This window comes from Solea solea, chromosome 21 (genome assembly GCF_958295425.1).
Source record: "Solea solea chromosome 21, fSolSol10.1, whole genome shotgun sequence".
Classification (NCBI taxonomy): Eukaryota; Metazoa; Chordata; class Actinopteri; order Pleuronectiformes; family Soleidae; genus Solea; species Solea solea.
In genome coordinates this window covers 2,956,121-2,975,248 of record NC_081154.1, presented here as the reverse complement: position 1 = coordinate 2,975,248, position 19,128 = coordinate 2,956,121, and the positions used below count along the sequence as shown (strand labels likewise).

Here is a 19,128-nt window from a genome sequence, read left to right as displayed (position 1 = left end):
TGAGGAGGCAAAGACGATAGGAAATGTAGAAAATGTCACTGTCATCATTATCATGAGGTGAAACGTTCCCGGCCTGTGGATTATTATAATAAGAAGAAATTAATAAAGGTAAGAGACTTGTGGTTGTGGTTGTGGTACTTTCCTCACCAAAGTTCCAACACTTTATTGCTACTTAAGTTTTTTTTAACATTTAAAGCATTTTTAATGTTATTATTCTGTCTCTGTTTGGTCTTGATGAACAGAAATGACAAATGATTTGTATCCTGCATTCTCCGGTTTCCTTCCACAGTCCAAAATATATATATATATATATATACAAAACTTCAACACGGCCACCAGCCAAATCGTGATTCTTCAGAATGGGAGTTCACATTTGTATGGGTGATGACGTCATGATTGGTTGCCATTCGTGACTTTTCTTTGTGTTGTCATTCATATTCATATTCGTATATTCTATGACGTCCTGTGTGCAGAGCAGGGGTGACACCCGGTGACACAACGTCTAAACCAGTGGTCACCAACATGGTGCCCGCGGGCACTTGGTAGCCCGCGAGCAGCCAATGAGGTGCCCGTGGGCTCATTTCACTTCACCTCACTTGCATGTATCCATATGATCACTGAGTAAAATGTCCTGATATTGTTTATAAAAACTGTGATAATCATTAGGAGTAAGCACTGGAGTTAATGTGTATGCAATTGAATGCATAACATTCATCATTTAAATGGTAAATTGCATAAAATGTTAATATGGTAGCCCTCCATATTATTCTCTACCCTTCAGGTAGCTCTCGGTCTCAAAAAGGTTGGTGACCCCTGGTCTAAACTATACATACTATACACAGAGAGAATCCTGATAGACTTAATCACCACTGAGTGAACTCACTTGGCAATAGTTTCAATGTAAAAGACGTTTGTTTGCGTTTACACAGCTTCACACGTGTGATGCCTCAGACACTGACTCTGCCTCGTGATTCTTTGACGCACTGGAGTGGAAATAAAAGAAGAAGAAAATGTGATCCACTTGGAAGTGTAATTTATCAGGACTAATGCTTGGTTGATAATGCATACAGCATCCAGTCGAGCTGCCAAGCACAGAGAAGCATTTGTAATAATCTGATAAAGCTTGGGAAGACTGACTGCCGGTGCACTCTCCTCCGTCTATGAACAAAGTAATCCCATTTTCTGCTGTTCCACCGTCATACGCTCATCCACCTATCTGATCTTCTGCTAAATGACAAGAGAAGCCACGCAACCTTGGGGCTATAAAGGGAGTGGAAGCAGAGCATGCGGCAACAATGTGGTAAGTGTTTTTTTTCCCTGGGGACTGACATACATACATACATACATACAAACACACATCATTGTATTATGCGTTGTTTAATCACTCGACACACAGCACCTGTGGCAGATTTCAAGCAACTCTACAACAAAATCAGGTGAGGCAAAGAGATACAAGCCTCCACAGTGCAAACTAAGCATTATCAGTGATGCAGTTATTTAGAGGAGGAACATAAAACCTGTAGCAGCCCAATAAACCGGATCTGACTGCTTTTTTTTTTTTGCACGGTTACAAAGACATTGCAGCACTCGTCGCTATCGGTGTACAGTAGTGGGACGAGAGACGTGAGCTGGATATTGCGACCGAAACCCCTTAAAATAACTTTGTCCATCCTCGGAATAATCAAACAGCTCATTCAGTTTCGCTGTAGGCCATAAGGAACGAGCCGCAGTTTTTTCAATTATCTCTCACCAAAATACAAAAAAGCAAACGTGGGCTGCCTGCACTGAAACGGGCCCTCGCACCCGCTCATGCATGTCGGGGTGTGGAGCGACTGCAATGGCCAGTGCGTGGTCCTGGAGCGGGGGGTGGGGGGTCAGGGGCCAAAAACAATGCAATTTGATCTCAAGTGGGCCGGGCCAGTAAAATAATACAAAGAAGAAGAAGAAGAACAAGATTTTTCCCTTTTGTTTTACATTTAACGAGGTGGCTTTTTTTTTTAAAAAAAACATAACATTTCTTGAGAAAGATAAGTGCAGTTACAACAATATTATGCCTAAGTTTACCATTAACACATCTTACAGATCACAGTGGATCCAGGTCACAGGTATCTGTAACTGAAAAATATAGTATTTCACATTATGATTCCATTTCACAGGCCAGATTGGACACTCCGGTGGGCGGATTCTGGCCCGCGGGCCATATATTTCACACACCTCTGTCCTAGAGAGAGACCACCAATAATTTGCCAGAGTGTAGCAGACGGGGACCACACCCTCAGAGCGTCATGCTTCATGTAAATGAAACAGGGTTTGTTACTGACGCCGTTACTTCCTGTTGCCAGTAGGTGGTGCAATGACCGTGCCCTGATTGACCCTAAAGAAGGCGATGAAAACGATTGGAGACGTTGTTTTGGCCACTACGATGCTTGCCGCAATAAAAGACAGTGAGGCGGTGTGTGCTGGCTAGTGGGAACACAAAATGTGCATATAATTCCTAAGCCCTAAAAACTCTTTTGTGCACTCAAAGAGTAAGTGAAAGATAAATTAAAAAAAAAAATCAGTGCGGACACATTTGCAAGTTTGCATAAACTTCCAGACTGCCCTTTAATTTGGTAATTGCTTGTTTATGTCGCTTTTTTAAATATATACATTTTTTTATCACTGCTCTGTGAGCCCTTAAATCCTCCCCCGGGCACGGTAAAGCTTTTCCTTTATTGAATTTAATTGACTTGAATATTCTTAATTGCCTTTTGTTTGTTTAAGATGTTTATGGCGGCGAGGGGAATGAAGGAGGGAGTCGCCGGTAAGTAGGACTTTATTGTGGCGGAGTGACGGATGGAGAAAGAAAGAAAGAAAGAAAGAAAGAAAGAAAGGGAGCTGCAGCGACTGTAATATACAAAGTGCACCATGGAGGGACTAGAGTGGAGTGTCCCACGTTATTGATTTTAATTCCATTAATACCTGATGACTGTTTGGCCGACTGTGCCAGGCCAGAGGTCCTCGGTCAACAGTGTATCCATGCACCACTGTACTGTGTTTTCATAGTGAGTTTGACCAGGCCAAGTCTCCTTATCTGCTGGCAGCAGCAGGCAGGAACAGGATGGGGCCAACGACCTCCCACCACCACCACCACCACCCTCACACACAGAGAGAGAGAGAGAGAGGGAGAGAGGGGGAGCTCCAGGTCAAATTCAATTAATGCAGTCTTCTCCATCATCACACTGTGTATGACATCATGTGTGTGTGTGTGTGTGTTGTTCCTGGCATACACACTGACCTTGTCACCTGCTTGGTCCTCATAATGAAAAAAAAACCCAACACATATCTGAGGAACTGGTTTAGATTTCAATTTGTGGTTTTAATTAAAGTTAGTTTGAGGTTAGGGTCAGGATTAGGATTAGAATGAGGCCAGTAGTAATTATGGTTAAGGTTAGAGTAAGTCTCCAGGAGATGAATGTAAGTCAATGCAATGTCCTCTGAAGTCATGTAAACCAGTGTGTGTGTGTGTGTGTGTGTGCTCACTTAAGTAGCCTCCTGCACAACAATAACCATTTCACTCCCATCAGTCAGCACGCGCGCATTAATGAATTGAATCAATCATCTTTACCATAATTTGCATTCATGTATTTCAGACGGGCCGTTTCACCTTAACTGCGTAAAGTGCGTAAAAAAAAGGAAAGACAAAAGCCTCGTGCGCATCTTTCCTGTATGATTTATGTCTGATCCGAGAGCAGCAGCAGAGTCTACAGCGCGAGACTCCGCCATCAGCTCCACTCCACTCTGGCTCCACCGATGTTGCCTGGTTTTTCTCGTTGCGTGGAAACTAAAAAGGCTGCACTGTGTGCGAGCGAGCGACTCCTGAAGTGAAGCGGCAGCATTTCCAGCGGCCGGAGCGACTCGTGGCACAAGTTTAACGAGCCACGGAAGAGGAGGAGGAGGAGGAGGAGGACCTGGTGGAAGAGACCCCACAAGCCTGCCGAGCGAACCGCGGGGCTTCTCCGAGACATTCGCTGCACCGTTTTTACTGTGGACACTCGCCGCTGAACGCACCATGAGAAGGAGAGGGAAAGCGGCACAGACGTGAGTGTGTTACGCACCAAAGTGCACGTTTTTCCTTTGCGATATTACGCGTGCCTCACTCGTGTTTAATCCACAATGGTCTCGTTTGCTGAGAGTAGAATTGGGAGTTCTTCGTGCTGCTGATTGAAACTGAATAACAGATAAACTTCTTCATGTTTTTTTTATTATTATTATTATTATTATTTAAATTATTGGTGAAACTAACACTAAAACCATTTTACAAGGCTTTACTTTTACATTTCCATTGCTCTCGATTCATTACCACTTCACTTTGGAAGTTAACGCAGAGGATATGAATATTTGAATGATTCCTGAATAGACACTGATGACTTCTCTCCTTATAATTGAGACTGACATCAGACATGATGGGAGATAAAGGGACAGAAACTTAATTACAGCTGCACTGTACAAAAGCCAGTGTTTCAAGGATGCTTTTATTGCCCCTTGTTTCCCCTTGTTACCATCCAACCCTCACCTCCCATTGATAATTACAAACCTGTGGCGGCGGCGTTGGCGGCTTATTCGCCATTCATGTTTTGGCCTTCATGCTGTGATGTGATGCCATGAAAAGGTCATATTCACACACGTGGGAAAGAACATAACATCAGAACAAGCATGTCAGTGCAATAAAGGGGTTTAATGCCTCGTCTGATTAGGTTTGAGAGCCAAAAAAATTGCTGGTCCTCATAAAACTATAGTGCCAGAGATTGATTGATGAAGTGGGACTCTGACCTTTGCTCGCCCAGATGTTGTGTTTGTTTATTGTGTTAAAAAAAAAGCAGGAGTTATTTACGGCGATAAGTATAATGAGTGAAGGAACACTGCAGGACCTCACCTCCTATAAAGCCCATTGATTTATTGTATTCTCTACACCATATGGCTGTGAGAGGAAGTAATAGACCATTAGTTAATTACTCGTTTATTTTATTTTTTTGCCAACGAAGCCTTTGAGAGGCTATATTTTGTAGGGGGGGGGGGCAGCTCTTGAAAATAAATGTGTGTTTATGTCCTGGTGCCCCACCCTTCTGTGTTCACCCCGTCCCCTTTTACTCTTTCACTACCAGCTGGCCTTCATCAGCTGGCACACACAAGCATTCATGCCTCTTCTTCCACGTCTCATTAGTGTCTCGCTTCTTTTCTCTGGGTTGTAATTGTGATGTTCGGCCTCTCCTTAAATCCTCCCCACATCATTCGTGTGTGTGTGTGCGTGTGCGTGTCTCTCGTTTCCCCCCCTCTTGCCCATTAGCTCTCACCCAAATACCAGGCTGGCATGCTTTGTCTGACGGGAAAAGTGCAGCCTTCACAGGGGCATTACGTTACACCTGTTGGGCTGAAATAAGATCTTTTATTTCCCCCCGTGTTAAGCTGCATCTGCCACGCTTTGCTACTTTCTCATATCGACACAGTTTGCGGTTCGGAATCTTTGAGAGGTTTGGCCTTGATGATGAAGACGTATGGATAAACGTCTCAAGTCTGAGGGAGGAAGAGCGAAAACTGCAGCGCTCCCGAGCTGAACAGCAACAAGAGGCTTCATCTGTGACAGGCATCTCTTAAACTAGAGTATTGTTAGCTACCATGTCGTAGAAAAAGTCGCCCGTACCCTCCTCGCGCACGCTGACAAAACCACTACCGCCGCTATACTTCTCTCTCCTACCACCACATGTCATGTGATACTTAGAAGTACTTAGAGATCAGTTTCATTTTTTAATCTTGGTAAGCGGACCTTGCTCCGTCTCCGGGCATTTTGGAAGAAATGAAGAAGTCAGCCAGAGGCCGTGGTTCCCCCTTTTTCTCTCTTGAAGACAACAGGACGAGAACGTTGTCTGTTTTTGTTGGACCTGACGCCGTTCAAAGCGTTCGCATTCACCCCAACAAAGGGATTGGGTGGCCAACACTGATGCGACACTGACTTGAGGAGTTTTTCCTTAAGAGGATTAGTAACGAGATAGGAGGTAGCCCTGATCACCTATTAATGAAGTGTGTTTGGGTGGGTAGACCTGCCGTTTCCAGAGGCTGATACAAAACATGCAGTTAAAGTAGAGCTGCACACAACTGCGGTTACAAGCAAACCATCTTGTGATTAGGTTCTGACAGATACTGCCATTACAAAACTGATTTATCATCATTATAAGCAGAGGTGGGAAGAGTACTGACTTTATTCTACTCAAGTAAAAGGACTTTAAGAACATTTTACTTACTGTAAGTCTAAAAATGTAGTCAAGTTAAAGTAAATAAGTAGCTTGTTTCAAATTTACTTAACTCTCACATGAATTCTTTTTAATTAAAGGCAAACCATGACAAATGAATATGTGTCAGTCAAAATGGGTCAAAGGTCACAAAGTTCTCACTCACTCAGGGACCTTAATTAGGGCCAATTCACTTGTCCTCATCATTCATTCACCTGTCATCATCATTCATTCACCTGTCATCATCATTCATTCACCTGTCCTCATCATTCACCTGTCATCATCATTCACCTGTCCTCATCATTCATTCAACTGTCCTCATCATGGTTCACCTGTCCTCACCATTCTCAGCTATACTCATCATCCAGTTATCTTCATCATCATTCACATGTCCTCATCATTCAACTGTCCTCATCATTCATTCACCTATCCTCATCATTCTCACCTGTCCTCATCATTCATTCACCTGTCCTCATCATTCACCTGTCCTTATTGTTCACCTGTCCTCATCATTCATTCACCTGTCCTCATCGTTCACCTGTCCTCATCATTCATTCACCTGTCCTCATTGTTCACCTGTCCTCATCATTCATTCACCTGTCCTCATTGTTCACCTGTCCTCGTCATTCCCTGCCAAGTTTCCTGTGCATGAATTATTATGAAATACTTTTTTACTCAGTAACGGATGTGATTTAGAACGCAGCGTAGTACAGTTCTTCCAAAAAAAAACATACTTAAGTAAAAGTAAACTTTAAATATAAAATTATTCTTTATACGTACACAACATTTTGTCCAAAGAAATCAATTTAAATCGTGACAATCTCTGTGTTACAGTGTAATTCACAGACAGTGACAGCATACCTTGACCAACTGTTAAAGTTATAATGGTCACTAGAGATAAATGTTGCCTCAGAGCAGCAGCGCCAGATAAAAAACAGATGTGTGCTTAATCCATTGTTGATTTTGTTTCATGTCGGGTACATTTGGCCTCTCGTGGTGTCACATCGCTATGTTAATGTCAGTCTCCGTGCACTGAAATAGCTCCGCACTGCAGGGATGTCAATTATAAAGGAGGCTCGGTGAAACCAAAGGCTTTTGCCGAGCTCGTTTATTGTGCTGCTATGGAGGGAAGGTTTGATCTTTTTAGGCTTGTGCACAAGTGCAATTTGACCACTGATGTGCCACTGAAATGGCCATCGCTGCTGCTGCTGCTGCTGCTGCTGCTGCTGCTTCTGACATTTCCCGCTGCTTTCTCACACAATTAGACGAGCTACTGTACCCGTCATTACATAACAACACGGCCTCTGAAGAACGCAGTACAATTACCCATGTTCTGTAGCAAATGTATTTCATCCTAGAATCTGTGTTTGTAACACAGTTTGACTGTTTTAAATGTGATCAGCTAATTACTATGGTGAAATAAATCACGGGGCCTTGTATGATATTAATGTTGCTGATGTTTCTGTAAGTAATTTAAGGGAAAAAACAACAACAAGACATTAAGTAAAGCTCCAGCGTGTATTTCCATACTTATTTTGGACCACCGTGTGTCTACAGTAGCCCACAATGGACAAATTAAACATCTTTTGAGTTTTCACACTAAGGTTACCCAACACACTTGGAAGGGGAGGGTGAACAGTTACTAAATTAATCGTCAACTATTTAGATGTTTAGATTAATCGGTTTGAAGCTTTCTTTCATGATTAAAACAAGATTTCTGATCTTCTTAAATGTGAATATTTCCTGGTTTCTTTGCTCCACATTACAAAGAAATCATTAAAAACAGAATCATTTTGGTTCGAGGACAAAAAAGAGACATTCGAGAATGTCATCATTTCCAAGTTTGACAAACACCGATCGAAAATGATCGACAGATTCATCGATTATGAAAATAATCAACATGCAACTTAGTTTTAGTTCAGTTTACATTTTATTTCTACACGTACAAAGAGCATAAAACCCAGAAGGAAAAAATGTACCAGGAGGAAAAAAAGCACTAATGACTAAACTTGCACAAACTAGAAAAGCTGTAGCATAATGACCAGTGAATATTAACAAGAACAACAAAAAAATCAGAGAAAAATACACAAGTTGTAACGTTCCACAAATATACAACAAACATTACAAAACCTGATTAAACATACTAGTAATAATAATAACAGTGCCTTTCTAACACTCAAGGTCGCTTTACATATTAAATAAGAAGATAAATCAAACACACAAGTTAATTTAAAATGAATCAGATAAATTAAAAAGGTAAAAAGTTAAGATGAATTAAAATGGACAAGATCAACACAGAAGGAGGTTAAAAAAATGTAAAATACAGTTAAAATACAGAATACTGAAAAGGATGGCTAAGGTGATAGTGGGGGTGTGGTCATGATGGTTAGGCTACTCTAAATAAGTAAGTTTTATGTAGACAGTGACGTTATTGTTCATCATCATGAATTAAAAGTACATTTCTTTTAAACATTTCTAATGAAGACGATCTTTATGCTATCTATTTATGCTTAGATTTTATATTGATTATTAAAAAATAATATGTAAATAATGTAAATAATAGTCCACCAGTCTTGTCACCACCACTGACGAGACCTTGTGTTGTTGTTTTTCCCTCACAGACTCAACAGTTACTGGGGAGGCTGATGTGGACTTCACCCCGTAAACCCAGCTGGTCATTCCTGGAGCATGCTCGTGTTTCACAATGCTCCTTCCTGCGGACTGGCTGCTGCGCCACTCGGTGGTCATGTGTTTGCTGCTGCACAGCCTGGTGCTCATGACCTTCTGCTTCCACCACGCCGCCACCAGCTGCTCCAAGAGCTGCTACTGCTCTGAGAGCGAGAGCGTCGGCAAGACGGTGCGCTGCAGCAACCTGCAGCTCACGGAGATCCCCGAGGACATCCCCAATGACACGCGACGCATCTACCTGGACTTTAACCTCTTCACAACAGTCCCGGCTAACGCCTTTGTGGGTTTGCCTCATCTGGTGGAACTGGATCTCTCGCATAATGAGTTGAGTCAGTTAGAGCCGGGCGCGTTCAGAGGCCTGGGCTCCTCGCTACAGTTCCTGGACCTTTCCTCAAACAAGCTAGTGAAGTTCAACGCTGAAGCCTTTGAGGGCCTGCGGGCTCGCGCCAATCTAACCAACAACCCATGGCTCTGTGACTGCAACCTACAGATGGCCATGCCTCGTGTAGACCTGGAGCCCGCGTCACTCACAGGCATCGTGTGCCAGACGTCAGAACCCGAGGACATAGGGGTTCAAGGACTCGCCTTCCTGTTGGCACCGGACATAGACCTGTGTGTGGTGATGAAGAGGACTACAGATGTAGCCATGCTGGTTGTCATGTTCGGCTGGTTCACCATGGTCATCTCCTACCTGGTCTACTACGTCAGGGCCAACCAGGAGGACGCCCGCAGACATTTGGAGTATCTAAAGTCATTGCCCAGCATACAGGGCAAGTCAGAGGAGTCTTCCACCATCAGCACGGTCGTTTAAGAGGAATGGAGCCACACGACGGAGCTGAAGTTGCTACTGCCCACACCAAACAGCACGGAGTAGCTCCAGCGTCAGCGCCTCAGTCTCAGACAGCTGTCACAGAGCCAAGGTGGGCAAAGAGACACACGCCTGCACAGGAAAAACCAGGCCAATGCAACCTAGCCCAGATGAATAATTCATCATTCAGAGGCCCATTAGGAATTTCTGCTAATGGTCCAGTCTGTGCACTAAGGGAGTAAAAAGCAGATGTGCGTTTTTGGTGAACTCCAAATGCGGGATACAAATGGGATTTATCCAGTGGTGCGTGCACCTCGCTGCACACGCACACACAATTCAGGACAAACAGCAATATGAGTAGACTTAACGGCAAACACAACAGTGAAGAACATTGTGCTCAGTATTCCTTTTAAATCCTTACAGTATTCTCTATACAAGTAAAATCATGTTTTCCAACTAAATCGTTGGTTTTGTTTTGGTTTTTTTGTATTTACAGAACATGGGGGAAGTTTAGAATTCAAATCACTGCGTGAGGATCAGCCCGTGGTACTAGAGGAACGTATCAGATAGTAGTTATTGCACCAGAGCTCCATTCTGATGAGCTCAACAAACCAAGCCTGCCGTCCGGAACCCTACGTTAAGGGTATTTGACAGCGAACCCTCTGCAGGCCGACTCCCCGATAACCTGCAGCATCCTTCAATGATTTATTAAGTTACAGCGGTGCTGCACACTGTGCAGAAAGAGAACGTTAACTTTTAATCTGCCAGTTTGACAGGTGCGCGCATGTCATCCCATTAAAAGTTAAAGTGCATACGCTTTAACGCCGCGTCAGCAAACCGCCGCGCGGCGTTGTGAAGAGGAAAAGAAAACAACAGAACCCGTGTCGCGGCATCCGCCTGATGGAAGCACGACTGTACAGAGCCATTACACTTAATGCCTACCTGATACCAGATTACTCCTTAGCATGATATGCTAATGCTGACGTGTCAGTATCACGGGCCAATAAACCCGCGACCAATATCATCCACCAACATCAGCGACTAGGGCAGGGGAGAGACTTCTAATGCAAACAGGGACAAGTGTGATGCAGTTCTGTATTGTGCTATAAAGCCCTTGAGCAAACACTCATTGCGTTCACCTCTTCACCTGCAGTTAATTAAAGGAACACAGTGGAATCCCTCATGGTCAAGCCCGGGTTATCTAGAGAAAGCATCCGTGCTGTTTTTCATTCCCCCCCCCCCCCCCCTCATGTCTCTAATAGGCACCCATGCTGCCTCTGGGAGCCATTTTGTGTAATGCAGTCACTCCCATGGGTTTTCCAAATCACATTTATGGACCATTTTTAAAGAGCTGCCAGAGATGTAGGAGCTCCTATTTCACCTGAACGCACCACAGAGGAAGATGAATTTGTGCCTCTTCTGATGAAATCAAGGATGCAAATTGAGACCCTGGAAAAGATAAGGGGGGGGGGATGTATTTGAGTAGAGACGTAATGTAATCTGTGCTCTGAGGCCCTTTCCACGGGGCGAGGTAACCCCAGTGTAGTCCTGAATAATGAAATCAGATGTTTAAGATGTGGGAAATGATTTGTCAACAAGGGTTTCCCCTCTGTCAGAGAGAAAAATCGCCTCCAAAGCAGAGCGAGACAAATATATGATTTATGACGGCCATAAAAAAACACTCGAGCAGAAAGTCTGGGAATGCACCCATCAACTTGTGTGACCCACTTCTTCAGGGGGAGATTAAAGAGAGACTGCCACATGGAACAGATGCCCTCCTCTGTGCGGCCTCTGTGTTTTACCCTTGCTGGGGTAACAGCTGCTCAGTGAGAGTCCAGAGAACTCAACGTCATCTCCAAACGACCACTGACCTAAAGGCAGCACTTGGTCTTTTTTGGGAAATATGATGCCCAGTTTCCTGCCACAATCCAAAAACATGCAATATGGGGATCAGGTAAATTGGACGCTCTAAATTGACCGCGTCTATATGTGTCCCTGTGATGGACTGGCGATCTGTCCAGGTTGTTTGTTGTGTGCGTCAGGGTCCTGTAGTATCTCACTTCACCACTGGGTGGCAGTACAAGTCTGGAAGCGGGGAATAGGACGCATTCCTACCAAAGGAGAAGAGAGACGTCTGGTTTCGAGCAGGTCGAGTCTTGGGTGACTATCCTTGGCGACTACTTCTTCTGTTGTCGCAGGGTTTTTCTCTGCTTGGTGAGCGAGGCGTTATACTCCACCTACTGGTGGGGCGGAGATTCAGTTTGCGTATTGCGCTGTCTATGCTCAGCCAAAATCTGTGCGTGGAAGTATACCAGGGTCTTTTTGTGGAGGATAAAGCAGTAGAAGATGGATGGATGGATGCTTCTTCCCAGACTTCACATCGATGCAGTGGCTAGCATTGTTGCCTTACAGGAAGAAGGTTACTAGTTCGGATCAGTTCAAGTTCAACCGAGTTCTCTTCAGGTTCCTCCCATAGTCCAGAAACATGCAGAGGTTAACTGGACACTCATTTATCATCCAGGTTACATTTCCATCCAAACATGTCCAAGCTTCTCTCGGATCGGCAATGTATTCCCCGGTCCGTCCCTTTACCTGGTCCCCCCACCACAACAAGGGGACGCGGAACCAACAAGGAATTACACTAAGAAAACAAAAGACTAAAAGTGATAATAAAACATTATAGACTAAATAACATAATTAATAAAATGAACAATACAACTTAGACACATAATAAAACAATAACATGTAATATAATAAAAAAAAATAGTGTTAATGGTGACAACATAAATTCCATACTTAAAATAATAAAGTACACAGTTACAATATCAAAGGTTAAACGCAATGGTGTAAAGGCCGTCAGTCGACAGTTCACATGCTGCACCACAACATATAATCCTGCGTAAACTAAACTAAGTCTAAACTAAACGAACACAACATTGAGCTCCTACACTCTGTATTCCATTAGTTAGACAGAAAACAACGATAACGATATGAAGTTAATGTCAAACGAAGCCGCGTTCCACAGCCTGCTCAAACGAGTGGGAGACTCAGAGAAACAGATGGTGAGCCCCTCTCTGACATTTCCACACACACACACACAGATAACAGAGTCTCATGGTGGCTTTGAAACCAACCACTGTTAAGGTGAAGCTTCACCACCAGAGAGCAGATAAACATAAACCTAGAAACAAACAAACATGTGTGTGTGTGTGTGTGTGTGTTTCTTACAGCTAATGTATGTGAGTGAGCACATTCTTTTGTTCACCTGTATGTACGACAGGTGTGTGTGTGTGTGTGTGTGTGTGTGCTGGGAGTGAGGGTACTTGGTAATGGAACACCTCTCTCTCTCTCTCCGGCACACATAAAAACATCACTGAGGTTAATTTAAATTTCAGGCCAGCTCGGCTTGCCCCGCCTGCTCCGTCGGACACGTTACACTGGTGTGAGCATTACAACTGCTGGGTAATGGGACACAAAGTGGGGGATAAGGTGACGCATCCAATCCCACAGAGCGCAGGCCGCTCCGGGATTGGGTTGCAGGTGAAAATGTTTCCAAGCGCCCGTGATCACATGGGGCCTCCCGGGGCACGGGCCTGTGTGGGCACCTGTACGTCCATGTTCTCTCGGAGCTTTGAAAGGTAAGCGGACACCGGAGAGACGCACCACTTCTGCGGAAGTGACCGACCGACGAGACAATTTAGGCCAGGGTCAATATTCCAGAGATGGTCATGCCTTCTTCAGTGGAGAAACACTGGGTTCAGTTTGTGTCAGACAGCGCCCCCTGCTGTGGTAAGAGTGAGGGGGAATAAAACACATTTTTCAGGTAACAACGACAGTTTAAGTGTAGAAGTATGAGCCATCATCTAACACGCATCGAGCCCGAGGCTGACACCAGATTATCACAGGCTAAATCCGCCGTGTTGATAATCCAACAACGCAAATGTACATGGAGTCCGAGTCTATTACAGTTGTTTTCCTCACACTCCCTCTTGTATCGTTCACACACCATTTAGCCACTTCTGCACGTCGTTAATATGTTTATTTTTCACAAAAACTGTCAAAGGTGACTCTGAAATGTTCCATGACTTAAATATTTTTAAGAGACGAGATATTTCAAATATTAGGGATGATTTAAGATAAGATACATACTTAATATGATACTTTAATATTTAAATGCCACAAATCAGGGTATTAGAGTCATTCAGTTTGATGCATCATCTTCTTCCTGTGAAGTAATGTGAGAACGTGTGAAGAGCACCGATGCATTTGTTGTCTTACTGACCCATGAAGGCAAAAAGGCAACACAAGGTCTCACATTCAAGGTTTAAACTGACAAACTTTCACCTATAGAGGAAAATAAAGGAAGCAAACCCTCATGCCATTGTGAATATTTGCAGTATTCGCCATGAATCATCCCCTGAGTCCTCAATTCGTTTCATCCACGTTCCACGTTCCTCTGTGGTTTGGATTCATCACTTCCAGAGAGACGGAGACTGAAAACAGACGCGAGCCGGACCGGACCTCCCGAGGAGTGAGTCGTATCGTCCTCTTTTGTAAACATCCTCTGAATCAACGCCACAAAAGTGCTTTGTCAGGGAAACGTGTGGTGTTTCAGAGGCCAGATGTTTCTCTCATTTCCTGATCCATGTCACCATTTAGACGCAAAAGCTTGTTTTGTTCAAGATTATTTGACCAATATAAAAGAGCTTCAAGACTCAAACATAAGGCCCACGGGCCAGAACCGGCCTGCCATTGGGTCCAATCCGGCCCGCAGGATGAATCACATCACACAATCTAATCATGAATGTGAAATCCTATATTTTTCAGATCCAGATACCTACACCCTTTTTTTAAAGATACTTAATTAAATGAATTTAAAGTCCTCGTCTATTATGTTGACTTTAAAGCCTTAATTTGGGTCATTTTATGGTTGTTTTGTGTTTTTGGGGGGGCTGTTTAATGACTTCCTCCTGGATAATCCAACATTAGAAAAAAGAAGCTGAATGCCACAAAAGTCAAGGCAACTTTATGTTTAGAGCACATTTAAAAACCACCAAGGTTGTCTTTAAAGCAAAGTGCTTTACAGAGTGAAAGGCACAGCGACATGACATAAAAACAATAACAACATAAAAGTAAAACAGTAAAATGGAGATAGAAAGTGGGAGAATAAAGAAGTAATCTAATTTTGTGTGTTTATAGCTCACATATTCAGACTTTAAAAGAAATGTGGGTTGTTCTTTGTCTTCTTCAGTGTCTTTGACACAAAGTTATGATTCATTCTACGTCGCATTTTTAGTAGCGATATAAAGTGGCGATAATTGTGCAAATTAGAGCGTTTTTCTTTTATTTTTAACCATAAAAATTAGCCGTCTGAACTTTGAACTGTGACGTATTTCCAAATGTCACTCATTTAATCCCATTTTAAACATTTTGAGTACAGATTGCCTATTGTGCAGGAAAAAAAGCATATAAGACGCGCTATGTTGCCGTAGTGTGTAAAAAAGCAGTGGAAATGGTCCGTGTTCTGAGGCTCAACAGTGAACACTTTAGGCTTTCACGGACCACAGATACATCACACTAAATCCAACAGTATCCTTTTCCACGCGGTGCATTGTTTGTGAGTGGACACAAAAGGTGACACACTGTGTTACACTCGGCATCAAATAAAAGCCGGCGCGTTTGTCTCGCGCAGCGCGGCCTCAGCAGTGAATAATGGCGTCCTTTCATGTGCAGGATTGACTGGAGATCAGACCAGTGTGGATTTCAGGGATCAGATTTGACAGCTTCACTTCGCAGTCTATCGAGCATGGCCACACGTAACGTAGCTACAGACGCCGAGCAAGGGGCCTCGTGTCAGCGCGCGAGGCAAACTGATCTCCGACAATGGAGGAACACGAGTGACCTTTAAGGTGATTACACAACCCGGGATAACAGTTTGGGGACTTTTGAAATGAGGGTTTAATGGATAATTGGAGGAGGTAACATGATAGGTGGAGTGAATGTGTGGGAAAAAAGAAGAAGAAGAACAAGAAGAAGAACAAGAACCTTTTTTCACCTTCTTGCCAACTTCCTGATAAGAGAATAAGGAACCGGGAGGTTTAAAATGAATGAAGAAAATTCACAGAATTTCACTTTCACAGATGAGTGATAGATGTAGTTTTGGAGTTTAGCAATTGCAGTTAGTTAGTTTAGTAATCACATATTACGGTTTTTAAACAATCACAGTGTAGGTTTTGTACTTCAAAAAATGAAATTTAAATGTGGGAGCTCCTGAAAACCTCCTGACGCTGACACGAACCAAAAATGACATCTGTATCGTCAACCGCTCTTGAAATAGATAAATAACTTCAAAACACGCTGCTTTTTGCCCGTTTTGGCCAGTTGGACACAGGTGTTTGGAAGGGGGAGGGGCTTTAAAGTTTTAAAGGTTCAATCCACCCAAATGTTACTCCACTGATTCTCCATGACTCCAAGCACCCGACGACATTGGCACCAAGAAGCAGGCAGGAACAACATTTCGCCCCAGAATTTTCTACTTTTACTATATTTCTATTATCCAGCCTGAGATCTGTCTGAGCAGTATCCTCCTGTTTTACCTTTACACCTCGCCGCGTCTCCGTTTTCAGTTGGCATAGTAATTAATGACAGGAGGGGATAATATTTTCCCTCTGCTATGGTTTTGCTCTGACTTGAATATCAAAAATAAGGAACGGAGTGTGTTCCTTATCTGTTTTATGCAGAAGACACACCCTATATCTTTTGAATACGGAACAAATCCTTGGTTTTTTGTTGTTCCTCCGATGAGGAGGTTTATGCAACTCTCATATCTGTACCATAAATGTGAAACTAGAGCCATCATCACCCTGACACCGGTTAAATGAACTTGATTAACCCAAAACAACACTTTTGCTGAGCTGAGTGAGCCGAGGGAGTCGCACCGTCTGCAGGAACAGCCGAGTTCAACACTGAGCACAAACCAAAGCTTTATAGAAGTCACACACTCAAGAGAGTGCAACACTTTTGCCAAGGCCGCTTGGTTATATATTGTACATTCATGAAAGAAAGAAGTCAAGTTAAGCCACTTTATTGTTATTATACAAAACTTCAAGGTCAGACGGACGGTTGATCACAGCCACAATGGACCAGCCAGTCTTATATAAAGTACCTTAAACACAAGTACAGATACAAGTATCTTACCAGAAAATGGTAGAAGTTGAAGTACTATTACTATTACTAGTCTGAAAGTATATGACATTTACTGTACTTCAGTATCAAGAGGTTTTTTTCTGATATAAAACGTACTAAAATGATGAGGTGCAGTGGGTGACTGGCAAAGCAGCTCATCAAGACTACAAAAGCTCTATATAAATACAGACCATAATAGCAACTCTTCTTCTTCTGATTTGATTTGGTAACAAGGACTTTGATGAGGAACCAGGAACAGGTGAATTTAAGGTCCCTGAGTGAGTGAGAAGGTGAAAGCATCCGTGACCTTTGACCCATTTTGACATTGACATTATGTGTTTACATATTTTGTCAGCACTTTTAATTAGTAAATGTTTGCTTTTAATTAAGAACAATTCATGTGAGATTTGTGTGTCTCTGCCTTGTTAAAAAAAAAGTAACAAAGTAACTTTTACTCACATTTTAAACAAGCTACTTTTTTACTTTTTAAATAAAATGTTATTGAAATAGTGGCACTTTCCTTGAGTAGAATACTTCAGTATTTTCTTTCCACCTCTGACTTTACTTTATTACAGTGTTTATTACAGTACGACTTCCTTTTGGCTTTTATATTCTGCCGTTTTGTGAGTTTTATGTCTGAAATGTATGTCTTTTGTCTCCGTAACTATTTGTACTATCTATGCTGCCATCCCTAGAAGAAGAGATCTTGTATCTCAGTGGGATTGGGATAAATTATTAACCATACAGATGTAAAACTGGCAGCAATTTCCTTGTGTGAGGCTGTGCAGAAAGGTGAAGAGGTTATTTGTTACCCAGACGTGTACACATAAAATCCAGCAGGTGGCAGCCTTGTATCTTAGCCTTGTTCCCTTCTTTTCTCTCCTCACCGTGTGTCTGCACAGTTACAATAAGTCCAAACTCACTATTATTCACATGGCTGTGTACCTGACTAATGGGCCTCAATATGAGAGTTTATGGCAATGAGATTTGTATTTATTTTGTAAAATAAGTGTGGGAGAAAAAAAAGATCCAAAGCCACCAGCATGACATCACACACACACACACACACACACACACACACACACACACACAACAAAACAAATACATTTAACTCACAATCATTTTGATCAGTTTCAATTTCTCCGTGTAACTGCTGTCAGAGGAAGCTCATAAATGACTCGACGTGGTTTTTGTGCAACATGGCGTCAGAGAAACGTAGAAACAGAGGACATTGCGTCACAAAGAAAGTAGTAAAGCACGGTAATAAAAGGAATTCCACTTCCCAAAAATGAAACTCATGAATGATGTTACTCTGGAGGTTTTCAGTGAAATTTAGATTGCTATATGTACGACGCACAACTTTACTCACACCTCATTACTTTCTTTCTTTTTTCACTCTTATTCATTTATTTACTTGTTAATTCTTGCATTTGCTGAATTATTATGTTTCACTGCATCTGACTGATGAGTAAAGGATGATTTTGGAATAAAATGTCTGTGGGTGTAGATTAGATCACTTATGTCTAGTGATAATAATCTACAAAATCAAATGTTATATATATGTATATGTATATATACACATATATATAAAATTATTTAAAAAGCAAATACAACCATAAAACACAAAATTAAAGCAAAGTATGCAAATAAAACAGTAAAATACAACACAGGGTGGAATAAAAATAGGGAAAGGCTATAGAGTCGAGAGGTTAAAACCCCTGTTTTAACTTTAAAATACACTAAAAAATGCAAATAAAATACAACACAGGGTTGAATATTAAATGAGCTATAGTTGAAGGTAGTAAAAATATAGGTTTTAAGTCTTCTTTTAAAAATATCTAGTGATATCTAAGAGTAGTGTGTTAGTAACAAAGGGCGGCGGCAGCCCCTTCATCAATTTTACTTGAAATGGTGCGCAATATCATCATCGTTGGATTATCAAGATGTAATAACTTGGTAAAGCAGCCGTTTACTAAAGAGTTATTATAGATTATGACCCAAGGAAGAAGTTATGATTACATTTTGGTGATGAGTTAGGATTAAATACGTCAATAGCTCATTAAAAAATGTGGCAAAGTTGGCTTTGCCACACACACACACACACACACACACACACACACACACACACACACAGACTAAAAAAAAACTTACGTTTACATATAAATGTTTGAATTTCACAGA

General features: G+C 42.3%; 1 protein-coding gene across 1 annotated transcript; it reads left to right on the top strand.

Annotated features, from left to right (window-relative positions):
• Positions 1–3,660: 3,660 nt before the first annotated feature.
• Positions 3,661–10,262, top strand: lrrc3ca (leucine rich repeat containing 3Ca). The gene is made up of 2 exons (XM_058621292.1): positions 3,661–4,080; positions 8,888–10,262. Exon 2 carries the CDS (start codon positions 8,971–8,973, stop codon positions 9,763–9,765), a length of 795 nt encoding a protein of 264 aa, XP_058477275.1. The 5' UTR covers positions 3,661–4,080; positions 8,888–8,970; the 3' UTR covers positions 9,766–10,262.
• The last annotated feature ends 8,866 nt before the right edge of the window (positions 10,263–19,128 follow it).

What these genes read in the sequence shown, in the direction of transcription:
- lrrc3ca (XM_058621292.1), top strand. Translation starts at nt 8,971, where the DNA reads ATGCTCCTTCCTGCGGACTGGCTGCTGCGCCACTCGGTGGTCATGTGT.